This window comes from Otolemur garnettii, unplaced genomic scaffold (genome assembly GCF_000181295.1).
Source record: "Otolemur garnettii isolate 467f Iridium unplaced genomic scaffold, OtoGar3 scaffold00035, whole genome shotgun sequence".
In the NCBI taxonomy this organism is placed as follows: domain Eukaryota; kingdom Metazoa; phylum Chordata; class Mammalia; order Primates; family Galagidae; genus Otolemur; species Otolemur garnettii.
The window spans coordinates 4,064,779-4,083,234 of NW_003852430.1; the positions used below are offsets into that span (position 1 = coordinate 4,064,779).

Consider the following 18,456-nt stretch of genomic DNA (forward strand, 5'->3'; position numbering starts at 1 on the left):
CAAGAAAGAAAAGAAAAGAAAAGAAAAGAAAAGAAAAGAAAAGAAAAGAAAAGAAAAGAAAAGAAAAGAAAAGAAAAGAAAAGAAAAGAAAAGAAAGGCTTATATATAGAGAGAGAATATGAGAATGCACCGGGAACCAAGCAAGGCAATATGAGACATAACAAAAAAAGAAAGGGTAAATAATAATAAAAAAATAATTTTACCAACTTTATGCCCATACTCTGGAACAACATAAGATCAGTGTACACCAATAGAGATTAAATATTATAAAGAAACTATGCACGTCATCATTCACTAATTCACTGACTCAACAAATTTTATTAAGCTGTCTTATTAAACTATTAAAATTTTACAGTTTTAATTGTTAAACTATTAAAATTTTTACACATAAAGGTGAAATAGTAAATAATAGTAAAGGTAAATAGTATATTATTCTTCTAAAATCAGATACTGAAATTGGTCATAATGTTATTTTTAACATTATGTATAAAATATCTTCATTGTTCTTCATAATTTTTCCTCATGGTAAAAACCATTGGTTTTCCATAAAATATTTTTCTGAAGTGATCTTTTTTATTCCTGCCTTATAATTTAAGTTGATAATCTAAAGAGTATTCATATTATGTGGAACACAACCACTTTAAAATTGTTGCAGTATGGCAGATGAATACATTTCTATAATTTAAACTAAACTGCAAAATTGGTATTTTTAAAATTAATTTCCCTGTTATATTGTTGATTTTTCAACAATGGCTAAGTAGCTTCTTCTGAACAATGCTGAGAACAACCAGATAACATGGATAAAATAGTAATGGAAAATACTTCCTGCTGACCTTAGAAAGTGCCAAGATTGTGAGTACTTCAGCAGCCAGTACACGATGCAAAAGAAAAAAAGTGGTGAGCCCAATATTCAGCATGACCTTTCTTACTGAGGTATTTGCCAATTCTATCTCGGCAATTGAGAAACTGAGTAGATAATCAGAGTGTACGAGAATGAACAGGAAATATTTTTAGTTCAGGGCCCAACAGGCAGGAGGGATCCTGGTAAACACCAGAGGTTTTAGTTAAGACCTCTGAAAGACTAAAAAATAAAATGAAGACTGAAGAGAAAATGACAAGCCCTCCCCAAAAGAGAAATACGTTTTTGAGAAGAATAACAGCATTTAGGACTTTGAATCATGTCTGTAATTTCTTTCCTTCCAGGTGTTTAGCATATTATTTAAATTTAGTCATACCAGGAAGGAAAATACATGAAACAGACTGAAGATCTTACTACTGAAGTCGTAAAACATGAAATGTAAAGTAACTCTGATAAATATTCAAGAGTTCATGATGAGATAAATACGTGTGGCAAACAACTAAAAGCTATTTTTAAAAATCACATAGAAAAGCTTTGTGACTCAAAAATATATGAATGAAAATTAAGAACTCATTAAATTAGATGAGCAGCAATGCTGACAAAGCTGAAGAGGAAATTAGTGAAATAGATTATAAATAAGAAGAAAATATTCAGACTAAACACGGAGGAAAAAAGAAAGGATGAAAATACAAAAATGAATGTAAGAAAGAATGAGGACATAGGGAAAGGTCTAAGATTAAGATTCTTCTAAAGGGCTCGGTGCCTGTGGCTCAAGTGGCTAAGGCACCAGCCACATACACCCAAGGTGGCGGGTTCGAATCCAGCCCAGGCCTGCCAAATGACAATGACGGCTGAAACTAAAAAATAGCCGGGCATTGTGGAGGGCACCTGTAGTCCCAGCTAATCGGGAGGCTGAGGCAGAAGACTCGCTTGAGCCCAGGAGTTGGAGGTTGCTGTGAGCTGAGATGCCACGGCACTCTACCCAGGGGGACAACTTGAGGCTCCTGTCTCAAAAAAAAAAAAAAAAAAAAAAAAGAAAGAAAAAGATTCTTCTAATTGTAGTCCTAACTAGAATATTAAAAAAGAAGAAGAAAGATCAAACAAAACAAAAATTTCCAATCATGTGAAAGTCAACAAGCATGAGGTCATAAATCCAAGGAGTGCTACAAACCATTAGCCAGAAAGATCCAAACCAAACTCTAGCTAGACATGCCAAAGAAATGTAATACCATGTAATACCAAAGAAAAGAGAATAAATGGTACGTTACTATCAAAAGATCAAATATAAGACAAACTGCTGATTTCACTGTCTCACTTCCCCAGATACGTGAACATCTAATAGATATGTTGAGAAATCTGCATTTGTTCTCCTTATTGTATTTTAATTATTTAGATAAAATCTGTGTTGATAGTCAATGTCCATTTCTAATTCTAAACATTAGCTATGCATACCTATGGACACGAGTCTGTATGTGTGTAATTTCAAACAAACCAAAAAAAAAAAAAAATTGAAAGAAATCATCCATAGCAGATATTTTACTAAAGAAAAATCTTAACTAAATACTACTGGTTGAAGAAAAATAATGTTAGATTCAAAAGATTATTAGATGAGCAAATGGAAGATGAGCAAAGGAAAGAAAAATATTGTGCATAAATATAAATGGATATTGATTATATAAGTCTATTTTGTAAATATGCCACACAGAGAATAAATACATGTGACATGAGAGGTATAATAAAACAGAAAGAGGGTGTCGCCCGTGGAGTACGGCCCCAGCCCCATGTACCAGAGTTGGTGGGTTCAAACCCAGCCCTGACCAAAAAAAAAAAAAAGTCCAGAAAGAAGCAATAAAGTCAAAGTGTTATGTTTTCATGTTTAATAAGTTGTAATCACACTGACTTATTAAGATAAGATAACATTATAGATTATAGATAACAACTTAGAGCATATAAAAACAGCATATTGCTCACAAGTTAATGCAGTGTGGGAGAAATGAATAATAAAAATAACTTCATTATTTCAAAAGAAGCCTACAAAGAAGAGAAAAAAGGGGAAGAAAAATACGAACGCCTGAGACAAACAGTAAACAAATAGTAGGACAGTAGTTTGGTTCCTTGCTGAAAATTCCTCCCCAGTTATCCTAAGGTATTTAGCAAATATGCAAACAACTACATAGCTACAAGCTAAAAATGTATATATCTATTATGTTATAATTACATCTAAGCAGGACTATGATACATGCAGGTTAAATTCCAGCAACCTTTTGGCACCAAACAACTTTATTTTGAATGATAATTTTTGCTGACAGTGAACATTATATAAAGAATCACAACTTAAAAGACGATAGGTGTAGTCCCACATAATCTAAAATTTTATTTTTAGAAATATAATAGGTTTATGCTAAAATTTGGATCTTGGGAAATTTTACTGTTGCCACAGGACATTAATCCATGAAGAGATTTAGCTATTGCTTAAGCAGTACTCGAAAATCAAAGACAGACGGCTTCACCAGGATCTTTAAATTTAATCAAAACCTTAAATACACCAATTAAGGCTGCTTTATTGTACTCATTTTAACAGAGAGAAATACAGAAAATAAAATGGACCCGAAGAAATAACTTGAATCATGGAATGAGAGATTTTAACTGCTTGGTTTATTAGGAAAACTTTCTGCAAAATCACTGTTGTTAGCAAAAATGTAGAAACCCAAAGAATTTAATTAGTGGACCTAGAATATAAAAAGCCTTAGTTCACATGGATTCTTTTTATATTTGGTAATATATTGTTAAACTTCAATTGTGTGTATTTGTATCTACACACACACACACACACACATACACTATTTACTTTCATCCCAATTATTAAACAGGAATATAGTATCTCTTATGTGTAAACTGAAAATTTAAGGTCTAGTGATGCTATTGCAAGCACAAAATCACAGAATTAAGTTGGTAGGAGTAAAAGATCTAGGTTTCCACTCTTTTACTGCCTAGCACAGGATTCTTTCAAAATACAGACTTTCTGTTTGTTCAACTGCAAAAGAATTACTTTACAACAGTTGGTCCTCAGTGCAGGGAGAATGGGGACTGACCCCATTCTTGGCCAGAAAAACACCCCCAGAAAAGAGGAAAAACAGAGAAATAAGCTGAGCAAGGTGGAATAAAAACAACTTAGCTAGTTTACTTTTAAACTAGAGTTTAAAGTACTTACCTGAGCAGTTCCAGCTTTTGCTAGAAGGCTGGCCTATAAGGGATACAGCTTGGAAACAGCCCTGCTGGATCTGTAAACACTGAAGAAATAATGGCCATAGAGGAAGCTACTGCAAGGCCTGGGAAGGAACATCAACCAGACGGCCTCTTCCCGTTCAACAAGGAAAATACCCATTGTGGGGAGTTGTATGATGGCCAGGGCAGCTATCAAGGGAGCAACTCAAGCCCTGAGATTTGGGCAGGAGGGCTTGTACCCTGACCACACAGGGAAAAGCCTCCCGGTGGAGATAAGAAGAAAATTCTTCTTTCCCACTGATTCTTCAGAGGAGAACTAATGCCATTGCACCTGCTCCACAGAGAAACCAGAGGGGTGACCTCCCCCAAGGGATCTGGGTGTGTGACCACAGACAGGAGGCTGCCCCCAGACAAGGCTCAGGTTCCGGATTTCTCAAGACTGCCCAGACCCTTAAAGTCAATGATTATAGACAGAATAAGAACTAACAAGCTTACTCATAGACTCTGCTGACATTTTTGTTCCCTTCCTCAGCTTACCCTCTGGGCTAAATGAGAAAATAGCCTTCAATAAAAGCTGAGTGGAACAAACACTGGGGGCCACTCCCTGGAACTGCACAAGGTACAGGTGGTCCCCTGTGTTCCCACCTTTGAACACTCTATTCTGTGTGTCCCGTCTCTTTATCTCTTGCCACTTTTAACTTTATTTTTCTTCAGTTAATAGCTCCCAGTTCCACAGGTTTTAAAGGACCTTTCCCTGGGGCAGGACCCCAGCATTCAACAATGGAAAATTGACTGAGGCTCTTGCTGTCTCTTCACAGCCTCCAGAGTTCATTTTCACCTCATTTCCCCATCAAAACACAGCCAGGTTCTATGAGATGAAACGGTAAGACGGGAACAGCAATAACACCCACCTCCAGGCACTAAGACTAAACCCTGACTCTGTTGACAGATGTCTTCATCATCGATTTTGCATCCATTTATCAAATATTTATTATAGTACTAAAATTCGCAAATCAGTGTTTTGGAGCCTAAACAAATGCTAAAGAAAGATATCATTGTTCTCATAAGGATATGATACTTATGGCCTAGTAGGGTAAATATTCATTTATTTATTTATTCAACAAGTGTTACTGACTTTCAAAAACTAATCAGACTTCTGGTAGGTGTTGACCATCTTGTGGTGGACAGTTTCCTTGCTTATTATGATTGATGTCTGGCAGGGGATTAAATATCCAGTAATCACAAAAATAAATATAATTCATCTTGTATATATCACATAGGTTACCATTTACTAAAAGTGTAAACAAAACCTTCTGGCCTTGAAAGTCTGGGAGAGATTTCAAGAGAAAGTGACATCCAAGTTAATAACTGAAGATTGAATAGAAGTCAGTTAGTTAAAAGAATCTTCTTAGCAGAGGAGCAAACAAATACCACGTTTCTAGAGGAAACATGATTCATTAAAGAATTCAAAGAAGGCCACTGTGGCTCAAGTGGCAAGGACAAGAGGGAATAGTTAAGCTCAAGCTGCCGAGGGAGTCAATGAAAAGAACATTTGAGGCTCCACATTGAAAGCTTGTTGTTTATTCCTAAAAGCAATGAGTATTAGCAGATTGTTGTGAAACAGGCAAACAGCATGATTCTGTTGGAAATAGAGAACATTCCCAGTAAGCTATACAGACCAAAAATGGGAATGTGGCTAACAAGACTACTGTGACAGTTCAGTCATCCATATAGGAGATAATGTCATTTTTAAAGGTAGCAGTGAAGTTGAAAGAATGGATGGATTCAAAAGAAATTCAAGAAGTAAAATGGGAAGAATGAATGATTCTTTGGGTGTGGGGGAAATGAAAAAAGGGAGCTCCTGCACCTGCAGCTGCAAAACTGAATTATGATGGGGCATTCGCTACAGTGGGAATACCCAGCGGGGGGAGTTGTATAATGGCCAGGGCAGCTATCAGGGGAACAACTCTAGCCCTGAGATTTGTTCTCAGGGAACACTAGGAAACTACTGAAGTATTTCCCAGGAAATCCTAAAAAGGTCTACAGTTGGAAGGAGCAGAACATGAATGAAAGTTGGGTGTTGAGTGTTAGTTGCTTTGGGGACAATCAAGTGATGATACCAAGTGAGCAAGCAAACATCTGAGATGGAATTCAAGAGAAAAATGGGAATGTTGGCCAGGTAGATACAGGTCATTGAGCCTGCCAAGAAGACTGAGGAACCAAAGTGGTAGGGAAAGGTTTGTTAGAAGAGAGGCCCAGAAAGAAGGTGAGTTCAACAAGGCAAGTGTCGGGTGCAAATGCTGATGTTAGTTCACACACTTTGAGACAGAAGATGAAATACAATTCAACAGGATTGGCACTAAAATATAATTATAAAATTTCTGAGAAATGGGGCATTAGCTCTGTAAGAAAAAAAGGGGTTGAGAAAAGAAGTGATTTTTAAATCGTATTTTAGACATGAATAGGAGTTTCCAGGTAACACAATCAGTGAGTTAAAAGGCCATATTCTGAGGTTTTACTCCAGAGACAAAAAGGAAGTCTTCATTAGGCTAACAAGTATCCCAAAAGTCTATTCCTCACATTTTGATGCATAATCCAAGTGGTTTTTATGTAAGGGCTTCCACATCTTAACAGGGTAAAAGTAGACGTCCTTACCTGAAGCCAGTCTCTGTCACTGTCCCTAAAGCTCCCAAAATGTTTAAGTCAGAAAATGGAAGGAGAGAGAAAGAAAGATAACCTTCACCCAGCAACAAAAGTCATACAAAGTCTCAGACTTAAGGAATAAAAATTAGGGATTTGGGATGACATGAGCGAATATGATGGTTAATAACATTAAGAGAAAAGTTATAATGGGAAGATCAAATTACAACATAGGATAATTAAATAGATACATCAACATGAAAAGACAAAGGATTACTTTTCCCTCTCCCATTGTCTTCAGGGGGTCTTAAGTTAAGGGACCATGGCCAACTTTTAAGTAATAAGATGTGTGAACTAAAATAAAATCTTAAGTCTCCCCCCTCAGCAACTTACTGAGTGGACCCCCTCTTAGCCAAAAGGATCCCTAAAACTGAGTTGTTAGCCATGGGAAAGGAGATCAGACATGCCTCATCATGTCCCCATCCCAGCCTCCTTAGAGAAGTCCTTTGTGACTTACTAACAGGCCTAAGGCTGTGCAAGACCCACCCGCAGTTCCTCGGTATAACAAACACTCCAGTCTGTCCAGTACTTTGGCTCTAATTAGCAGACTCTTTACCTTAAGCATTCCTTTTCACTGATTCCCGGACTTCCAGACAGAACCTAACTCTTTCAGCCAATTATTTGCTAAAGAATCTTTAAACTCAATAAAAAAAAAGAAAAAAAAAAAAAAAGAATCTTTAAACTCACTTATAACCTGGCTTCCAGGTGTCCCACCTTTTAGGGCCAAGCCAGTGTATGCTTTCCAGGTATTAATTGATGACCTCACCCGTAATCCCTGTCTCCCCAAACTGTATAAAACCAAACTGTAACTCCACCAGCTCAAGTCCACGTGCTCAAGGCTTCTTCCCCGTGGCTCTGGGTCAAGGTCCTCAAATTTGGCTCAGATAAACCTCTTTCAATTATTTTACAGAGTCTAGCTTCTTTTCTGTTGACACAGAGCATCTTTTAAAGAATCCACAAATGCGGAATCCCAATTTGTAGGACTAAGGTCGCAGTTTCACGTGTTGATACACTAAACTGAGGATATATTAAAGACAAATGAATATCTAATACTAGAACAGTTGGTTTAGAGTCACAGCACAAGGATGCCTGCCCACAAAAATATAATAATACAATTTCTTATTTTGTTCACAAGACAAATCAGGAATAACTAGTTTTGCATCCATCACCTGTAATTACCAAAAAAAAAATTAGTAAAGCCTTCATAGTGCCCCTCCTTCTTTCCATGTTTTCACATTTGTGTGGCAGTCATCAGTTATTTCATATTTTGTGCATTTTTAGATTTTGAGCTTTTATAATAGAAAACTAAGTTTATTTACCTTTTCTTCATTTATCTGGCGCTCTCACTGAAACCGCATTGAATCGTGTGGATAATGTTAAATTGCCTACTGTCTTAATATGGGCCCGCAGAAGCAAGGTGGGAATAAATTGTAATCTGAAATCACGGTTATTTGTAATTGTTCAGACTTGTTAAATTTTGTGGAAGCACAAACGCATTAGGGATGATCAATGACTTGATGGATCATTTCACCCTACTGCGTCTCCCTAACCGTGCGTGTACCCTGGTTTCATTCCTTCTTTTGTGTGACAAATTTGTAATGTTTTTCACCCAATACAAGGTGGGATCTGAGAATGAGAGCAACATCTCTGAAGGAAAGCCTATGTATTACAAATTATATAATATAATGCATCCCTTTCAGGAAAAAAAAAAAAAAGAGAGAGCGCGAGTGAGAAGGAATCATTTCCTTTAGGCCATCTGCAAAGGGTCCAAGGTAGGGATTTTGCTGAGTCTGATCTGCAGAGACAGGTCTGTATATCCACAATAGAGAGATGATGGGAAACCATTAAAGGGTGTGGCCTAACGCGACTAAGCTGAGCAGAGGGACCCTGGGGTGTGGAGGTGAATGGGGGTGAGGACACCAAGAGGTTGATGGGTGAGGAGCCGGCTGTCCGTGTGCCAGCGGGCGGACACACCCTGGGCCGCGAGGCGGTACCTGCGCGGGGTCGAGCGCCCCTGCCACCGAATCCCCGATCCAGAGATGCTCCCGGAGAAGCTGCTGGTAGCTGAGGCAGTGCTTCACTGCGGATGGCACATTCCCCATGGCGGAGCCCGGGGCCGCAGCCGGCGAGGGGACAGAGCCTGCAGGAGGATGGGGCGGGCCCCGCGCCGGGAGGTGGCTGGCGGCGGGCCGTGGGGACCCGACCTGCGCTGCTGCGCACTGCGGCGGCGCCGGGAGGGCGGCAGCGCCGGGGCCAGGGGCCGGGGCCCAGGGCCACCGGGCGCTGGGCGGCAGCCGGGGCCAGGGGCCGTGGCCACCGGGCGCAGGAGCACCTGCAGCCAACCCCGGAAAGGCAGGGCACCGGCAGGAGGGAGGTGGGACCGAGCCAGAGCGCGCTCAGGGCTAGCTGGTTTTCCTCACAATGCTGAGCGCTCCAGGCCAGGTCAACCCGGGGCGACAGAGTGACACACTTATCTCAAAAAAAAAAAAAAAAAATCGCTAGCAGCATCTACACATGCCCAGCTAGCGACGGGTTCAGAACAACATACACAGAAGGAAAGGCGCCTAAAATAAAAAGAAGGGGCTCGCTCTACGTTGTGCGCTCACCCCCAGCCACAGCCTGCCGTGCGCAGCGCGGGGTTGTTCCCCTGTCGAGCTCGCCTGAGCGTATGCTTTGTGACAACAGACTCGACTGGCGACCTTAAAATATATTCGGCAGTCGCACAGAAGATCCTCAGAGGTGCCAGGGGTAGTGCCCGCCGGAGGTATGCTGGTGAATCAGGAGTTGCCGGGACGTTGGTGCTGCATTAAATGGCAAAAATTAGAACTGAGGTTTTGTTTCGTTCTTTTGTTTTCTAGAATATTACGAAGTTACACATGCTTCGATTACAAGAATGGTGTACAGCTGGAGTTAAAAGTTGTTAAGTGTGCCCGTCACTAGGGTAGTGTGCGTTGTACTGTTAGGTGTGGACTGAGTCCTCGCCTTCCCCTCCCAGCCACTTGCTTTCCATTGAGTTTTATCACCATATCTGCACGAGTGTTGGTCAGATAGTTCCCGTGAACCACAAGAACACGTGGTGGTTGTTTTCCATTCTGACAAAACTTCACTAAGGAAAATGGTCTGTAGTTCCATCCAGGTTGTTACAAAACCACCTGTTGCTAGTTCGCTCTTTTTTATTTTATGGCTGAGTAGTACTCCATAATATACCCCATAATATACCCCTTTTTTTAATTTCCTCAGAATAGGTACCAGGTTAAGAAACCTGGGTTCCACCAGGACAGCAAAGAAATCACTTGCTAAAAACCCCCAAAGCTGTCGAGTGCCGCGTCCCGAATCTGCACTGTACTTTTCACCGCATCATACATCTAAGCCATTTCTATTTGGTTGCCTTTCTGTCATTAGAGTGTAAGAACACATACACATTCATTGCATATCAAAATGGATTAGGGCCGAGCACCATAGCTCATACCTGTGATCGCAGCACTTTGGGAGGCAGAGGCAGGTGGATCGCCTGAGCTCAGGAGTTCCAGACCAGCCTGAGCAAGAGAGAGACCCCATCTCTAAAAATAGCAACGAGTTTTGACAGACTCCTATAGTCCCATGGCTGAGGTAAGAAGATCACTTGAGCCCAAGAGTTTGAGGTTGTTATGAGCTACCAAGCCATGGCACTCTACTGAAGGTGACAAAGTGAGACTCTATCTCAAAAAAAGAAAGGAGAAAATAGGCCTGTATAAAGTATTATGGCAATATGGAAAAGAAGTTGCTTACTTCTATCAGTGGTTCGGGCCTGTAATCCTAGTACTCTGGGAAGCCAAAGCAGGTAAATTGCTTGAGCTAAGGAGTTTGAGCCCAGCCTGAGCAAGAGCAAGACCCCATTTATGCTAAGAAAAGAAAAATTAGCCAGGCTTGGTAGCACATGCCTGTAGTCCCAGCTAATTGGGAGGCTGAGACAGGGGACCACTTAAGCCCAAGAGTTTGAAGTTACTATAAGCTAGGAGGCCACAGCACTTTATCCAGGGCACAGAGTAAGATGCTGTCTCAAAAAAAGAAAAAAATGAATTAAACTTCTTACTCTCTCTAGTGACTTTACTGATGATTTTGTTATGTACAAAAAACATTCAGTCCCTTCTCTCCTGAATTGTTTTCAACTCCCTTTTCTCCTTAAAACACTAGCTCGAATCCACTCTGTCAGTAAGAGTTACTGGTTAAACATTTTGAACCCATTTTCTCTCTTTCTCTTGCTATGAGCTTTTTCCCTGTGACACTTCTCTCTTGAGCAGGCAGCTCCGTAACACAGTGTGAAGTACCCAAGGGCTGGCCTTAGGTCACCAGTGATGGGAACCCAGCTTCACCAGGTACTGAGTGATCCTGGGCGTGTTCTTTGGCCTCTGTTTCCTTATCTACAAAAGGGTGATGATAGTAGTTCCCATCTGTTGCAAAAACCAAATGAACTAGAATCTATAAAGTGCCTCCAGTAAATGTTAGCTATTACTACAGTAGCCTGGTTCTCTTTGTTAATTTGTACTGACCAACTGACACTGTACAGCCAGAGTGATTTTTGAAAATTCATATCAGACTAACACCTCAGAGCTTAACATTCTTAGAGGTTTCCCGTAACCTTTGGAGAGGTTATGCTTCTTCAAATGGCTCATTTAAATTTTCACGATGAAACGCTTTGAAACATTTCAAGTTTCGGCTCCTACTCTTTTTCTAAATTTATTCGTAACTTTAGCAATATAAACGTACATAATTCCTCAAGTTTCAGGATTCTCTCACGTCCTGCCATTCTAGCTCTATCCTTTGGTATAGATATTTTGAGAAATACCGAAGAGTCATAAAGGTATAAGTGGAATCACTCAGAATTCTCATTCTAGAAATATTTTGATATATTTCCTTTGAGAGAGAAAAAAAAATATTTCCTCCATGCGCTTTTTATTCTGCCCTTTTTCTTTGACTTAAATTCTTTGACCATTTTATGTTAATATAAATGATTTGAAACCTGGGGGACCTGTAGCCTCAAGGCCACATGTGACCCTCCAGATCCCCAAGGGTGGCCCTTCAACCAAATCTAAATTTCACAGAGCAAAATCCTTCACTAAACTGATTTGTTCTGTCAACCTGGGATTCAGTCAGGGACCCGGAGGCTGCATGTGGCCCCAATCCCACAGGTTCTCTACCCCAGTGAAAAATTCTCATTATCTATTAAAAGGCGTTTTGCTTTGTGCATAGAGTATTTCTTTGTATGGTTGGTAATTTGCTTGTATAAAGGTATTTTTTGATGACAGTTTCTTTTTCCCATGGAAATCTTGTAAGAGTCATTTAATATCCCTAAAGGATGATTTTTATTCTTGCTTATTTGGGATTTCCAATGAGTTTGACTTGGTGGTACTAAGATTTTTTTTGTTGTTGTTGTTAACATCTTTGTTTGGGGTATCTTAAAGCTGCCATCAATCCAAAACTTAAAACCATGCATGATGGCACTGGTTTTTACTTTTCTTGGAGAATATAATTTCTCACCCAGAGAGCCAGATGGACTTTTTCTACCTCCCATGTGTGCCATAGCCCATTGAGATTAGTGACTTGTGCTCATGGTTCAATTATCTACCTGTCCTCACATGGCCCTGGGCTTAAGTGTACCTTCCTGTGTGGTGTTTCAAAGCTCAACCCTGAACTGCCAAGGTCTGTGCCCCCTTGTGAGACTATTGGTAATATTTAGCTCCTGAGTCTGTACTTGATATCTGTGTTTGGGGTAAGAGGCAAATCTCTCAGAGCAGCTGAGTCCTCTGTATTTTCAAGAATTCTGAATGGAATTTTTCTCTATGATTATTGTGTTTTTTTCATATTTTTCAATGCATTATCAAGTTTCTATCACATCTAACACAGTAAGTGCAGGAAACAGGAACTGAGAACACTGAACTAGGAATTAAACTAAGAACTGGACAAAAATGCTGAATTTATCTCCGAGGGCCAGAGAAGCTCATGCCATAGTTCTGATGTCTTGACTAACCCACAAGAAAGAAAGCTAGACAGAAGCCACATATTCTCTGTGCCCCCTCCCACCCTTCCCCTCTCTCTTCTTTGTCCAAAGTGATCACAATAAATTACTACCCATAGTAAATTATAGGGTTGTGAATTGCTGACATCCATTAAAAAAGACCCTCAAAAACAGAGTAAGGGATTTTTATTCCAAAGACCAGTCAACCCTTAACTAGGTAGACTGACTATATCAGTTTTCTCAAGCATCAAGTACTTGGTTAAAAAGGGAGAAAGGTCTAGGTAAAGCAGGTTGATGTCTTGCGAGGCTCTTTGGTCCCAACAATGGCTATTTACAGTCTATATGCTGACAGCATAAGTAGAATCAGAAGCAAGTGAACAAATCAAAGTTCTTATAGTAATAAGTGCCAAACTGGCCTGTAGCCAAGGTATCTACTGGGCAGGGATCAAAGCCACATATGGTGAATCTCAAACAATGATGCCGTAGAACTTTGGCAAGAATCACATGAGTAATGTGCTACAGCCACAAACAATAAAAAAGAAAGGACGAGAACAACTTGGTTACCAATGCTGGATGATACCTAGGGGGAAGCACAACTTTCATCATCTCAATTTTATTGCTGAAAAATTTAGATAACTTCTCACATATGTTATGTCTGGCTGGTCTAAAGTGATGGGAAAGATAACAGAGTGTGTTAAAAACATTCTTGGCATTTGGTCACAAAAATCAAAGTTCCATCAACAATAGCATTGTTCTAAAATAAAGCATTCTTTTGAGAATAAGTAATGAGTTCCATTTTACCAAAATAACACCACACCCCAGGTGATGGATACCTGGCACTAAATACTGAAATCAGAACAAAGCCATAAACCACATTTCTCCAGATGTAAGAATCTATTTCTTCTCTCACTAATTCAGAAGGATTGCACAGCATTACCTTTGCCAGTATATTTACAATTCTATTGCAAAATAAAAGACACAGACAGGGGCTGTTGATTAACAATTATACTTCATTAGATGGCTGTAGGGCACACAGTTTCTGCCAGTGGATGTAAAAGTGTCTCTTCATGCCCTGCAAATTCAAACTTGATTTGGAAATGTTTTTATCAATCATTGGATACATTTTGGTGAGTTACAATATATGTGACCTTAACAGGTAAGCTGGGTTAACTCTTACCCATGGACTATATTACTCTTTGACATTGTGTCAAGGACTATTGAATGAGAAATCAAGTCTATATCGATTACGAGCATAAACAACTTACTATTTTACCTTGTACATAGTAGGTGATCAATTATTCAGTTTTTTTTTTCTTTTTCATTGATCAAGAGAGTCCATTGTGAAGAATATAATTTGGCATCATTCCAGAAACCTGTAAAAGCCATATTTAATGACTTGTGTACCTAACATTTTCATAGTCTACTAATGACACTTTTAGCTAAATAGCCAATGGGGAAAAAAATTCGGAAATATATTTAAGATACACTTTCTTGGCTTTAAAGCCCTCACACGCCAGTAGCAACATCTAAAGAAAAATAACTAAAGTAAAAGAGTATAAAGCAGATCCATTTTAATTAGGAGAGTATAGGAAATTAAATGCTAAAGTGCAAGATCTGGATATAAAACATCGTTGATAGCAGAATTTGAATGGTCATTTATTATAAGTCATTGAGGCTTAATGGATATAGGGCCTTAAAATACTGTGTGGGGAGTAAGGATGAATAAGGCAGTCTTTAACACAGGAAACTTCTGTTTTAATAGTGAAATGCAATATTGTGCAAATATGTATAACAGGGAGGTATGTTGATAAAGTGAAAAACTAAACAAAAAAATGATAAATGCCAAGAGATACGATCAGTTCAGAATCATAGAGGAAAAGACCGTAGCCTCCCCATTTAGCTGAGACAGAAAAGAGACCGGGAAGGAGGCCGCATTTGAGAGGATGGAGCAGACCAACCTAGCTAGATGAAGAAGAGGCGGAGGAGAGGAGTGAAAAGCAGCAATTGAGGACAGAGCTCATTACTCCCTAAAGCTAACAAGACACTAAAACAGCTTTTCAATAAGAATATTTATGAAAGTACCTGAATTTGGCTCAGCACCTATATCTCAGTGGCTGGCATGCCAGCCAAATACAGTGCAGCTGGCAGGTTCAAACCTAGCCTAGGCCAGCCAAACAACAATGACAACTAAAAAAACTCTCCTGATTTAATAAGATTTTTGTCTACATGATTCTATCACTCTGGCTATTAAGGTAAAATCATTTTTAATTGTATCACAGATGAACATATACACACGTGAATTCAACAGATGTGCTAAGGAGACTTAATTTGGAGTATTTATTTTGCAATTGGGACTTTAATATACATCTTTGGCTGTCTTAGATGGTATGCATTAAGGGACTGAACCTCTGAAGCACTTTGCTGGGAATAATGATGTAAATGAATTATCCCCATTTAATGGATGAAGAAACTGAGACTCAGAGAACTTGAACTCCATAGTAAAGAGGAAGTAGAAGAAGTAGATTCAAATTTCTGTCTGTCAAAGCCTTTGTTCTTTATTTTTCATCTCATAATTTACAAGAATAAATAATAAAAAAGACATTCTGCATATTTGTGGTCATTTGCCTCTCCTACCATCTTTCAGCAAAAGAAACCCTTGCTCAGAGTTTATGATTTTTCCAAGGGAGTTTCTTTAGAGCTCGGAATTCTGACCCTTCATTCCCTGGGACTTAGACACTACATAAAGCGCCCAAATCGTTCTACCCAAGAAGCCTGGGATCTTCGGAGGTCGGATGGCACTGTAAGCACTATGTGTGGGAACAACATAAAGTTAAAGAACTCTCTTAAAACCTTCAGCAGCTATGCGTGTTCTGTCTTCTACAATTTAAGTTTCAGTTTCCAGGTCTTCAAAGAAAACTTACAAAGGGGGAATCTTATCCCTGGTGAGAAGAGACTTCTCTCTTTATAAACTCTGTAAGCCATGGAATTATTATGGCTCCACATTTATCAGAACCTCTATGCATCTGATGGGAATTATAATTCCTGACTCATGATTTCTTCTTGTTTCTTTTCATTTTCTCCCCTTTATAGCCTGCTGTACTCATCTGTCTATTTTCCCATGCATCAGATGGTTTTGGTTTTTGTTGTTACTGCTTTTTTGCCTAAACTAATGAATTTTTTACTCTAGCCCTTAAGAAAGTTTTTTTCATCAAAGGAAAAAGAATTTTCTTGCCAACAGTTTCCTGGAGTTTTCAAGGAAGTACAATTTTTAGAAGAATTCATAAAAATTGATTTTATAATGGGTTTATAATGGAATTTTTTTCTTATGAGAATCTCATGATTCCAAGAACATTTTGGTTGAATGTGGTTAAGGGCAGAAAGTCATACAGGTGCTTTAATAGCTGGCGTTGAACAATGTCCTGGTTTTACCAGCGTCAAATCTCCACTAGATTTACAAATGAAAACACACCAATATGGAATCATTACTTTTCAAGGCAATGCTCTTTAGGTGTTCTATGATAAAATGTTGATTTTTATACTTTAAAGTGACATTTGGATAAAGTTTCACTCATTCATTTAACATTTAAAATTAACTAAAAAGCTGTAAACCCACACCAGAGGCCTAGAAAGAGGGAGGTCCTGGGAGGGTGGAATGGGCAGCCTAAAATAATACTCCTGAGATTCCTTCTTCCCCCACACTTTCCACTTTAATTAGGAAGACATTTTTCCACTGTCTTCTGTTCTACCTTTTCTCATTGTATTCTTATGTGTTTCTCCTTAATACTTTAATTACTGTATTATTCCCTCTGAAATTTTCCCATATCCTTTAGTGTTATGTTCTTGAAGATTTCTAATTTGAGTCAATCATAGTTTGCTTACCTGTGTTTTAGAAGAGACAGATTTAATGTTACGATTCCTAAGAGCTATTTACAACATTTTGAAAATGTTGTCTCTTAAACTTCATCTTCAGCAATAGAATAGCTGAAATTTACGTTTTTTACCCTCAGAACTGTTAACATTTGGGGCTTGATAATTCTTTGTTGTGGGCAGTGTCCTATGCATTGTACGAATCTCAGCCCTCCGCTCACCAGATGCCAGTAGACTCCCATGAGTTGTGACAAACACCATTGTCTCCAGGTATTGCCCAATATTCCCTGAGAGGCAAAATTACCCTTGGTTGAGAACCACCGATTTCAATGATGATGATAGGGATGATAACTCACCCTTCTTAAGCACTTACCATGTGCCAGGCACCGGCCTGTAAGTGCACATTGCCTATCTCACAGGAAAGCTGCTGTCATTCCTCTTTCACAGATAAGATTATTAGAGCACAGAGTCACCAGCACCACAAGGGTTGTTAAGAAGAGCCGTGGAATTCAAACCCAAGATATCTGACATCAGAACACACGTTTCTATTTGACAGATATCTGGTTTGCTGAAATCACAGTAAACTATAGTAAAACTCATAAAAACATGAATCATTTCAGGTTTAAGTTTTTCCCATGATTTCAGACATTTAAACCTTGGAAAGGAGACTATCTACAATTTCAAAACTTCTGCAGATAAGGAAGTTCCCTTATTCCCTTCATCCTGTTCATTGAGCTGCTGAGAGCCCATCAAAGCTCAGATTACCCAGACAGATAGTTAAAGCTCAGGTCAGGGAGTTAGATTCCTGGGATCCTATCCGGACAAAACCAGACCCATAAGCGTGAGACCAGGAACAGCACAAGGCGGCTTACATGTTTTATTACTTTATTATTCTCACTCAAATATTAAAAGGATCTGTTCCTTTTTATTGAGTAGCAGTAATTCAGAAGAAATCAATTGAAATGCATTTGTTAGGATTTATCTTGTCTTCCTCGACATTCAAATATCATTTTTTAACTTTTAAAAAATAATAGCCAGCAAAAATTAAATTTCTTTTTCTACCTCTCCATCTTAACTGCATGTAGTGGGATGATATTTCTACACAAAATAAAAACTAACCCGCAGCATAATTTTAATGGTTTCGTCTTTTTAAATACTGTGTCCTCAAGAAATGTGATTGCTCTGACTCTAAAAATCTTGCTTTCATTAGTTTCAGGCTGACCGTAAAGAGTTCAAAGGAGTATGATCTAATAATCAAAGTTTTCTATTTAATCAAATGCAATTAATTTAAGTAATTTGAAATACATAGCGTATAGATCTTCTTTCAGGTTTCTTTGAAAGTTGATTGAAAGAGTAATAATCAAGAGTAATAATTAACTTACAGGTATTGATCTATTTCTATGTATCAGGTGCTAGCCTCAGTTCCTCATGTATTAGGTCACTTAATTCTCATAACAACCACCTCAGGTGGGTGCCCTTCATATTCTCATTTTGGAAGTGAAGAATTAAAACCACAGAGAGGCAAATAACTTCACCAAAGGCAAATAGCTATGAGTGACCTAGTTGATCTATAAACCCAAGCAGTTTGGCACCAACACTGGGCTAGTTATCCCTTATGGATACTGCCCTCCCTAAAGCAGGGAAATTATCACCACCTATCACATTATACATCATTTTTGTGTATAGAGGGGTCAAATTAGAATGTGTGTCATCTGGTGTAATATTAGAAAGAAGTGTATTTGGTCTGTAAAATAGCAGCAAATTCTTGGCAGCATAGGATGAGAAATGTATCTTATCAACAATGAATTAA

The 18,456-nt window shown here is 38.9% G+C and overlaps 1 protein-coding gene across 3 annotated transcripts in view; it reads right to left on the minus strand.

Annotated features, from left to right (window-relative positions):
- Positions 1 to 8,951, minus strand: part of HMGCLL1 (3-hydroxymethyl-3-methylglutaryl-CoA lyase like 1) — a 141,329-nt gene extending 132,378 nt beyond the window's left edge. Inside the window, exon 1 of one of the 3 annotated variants that reach the window (XM_012805063.1) lies at positions 8,779 to 8,951. In XM_012805063.1, the coding sequence (XP_012660517.1) occupies positions 8,779 to 8,886 (108 nt within the window). In that variant the 5' untranslated portion in view covers positions 8,887 to 8,951. The remainder of the gene's footprint in view (positions 1 to 8,778) is intronic. The other 2 variants (XM_003789657.2, XM_003789656.1) reach the window with 2 other exon arrangements.
- Between the last annotated feature and the right edge of the window lie 9,505 nt (positions 8,952 to 18,456).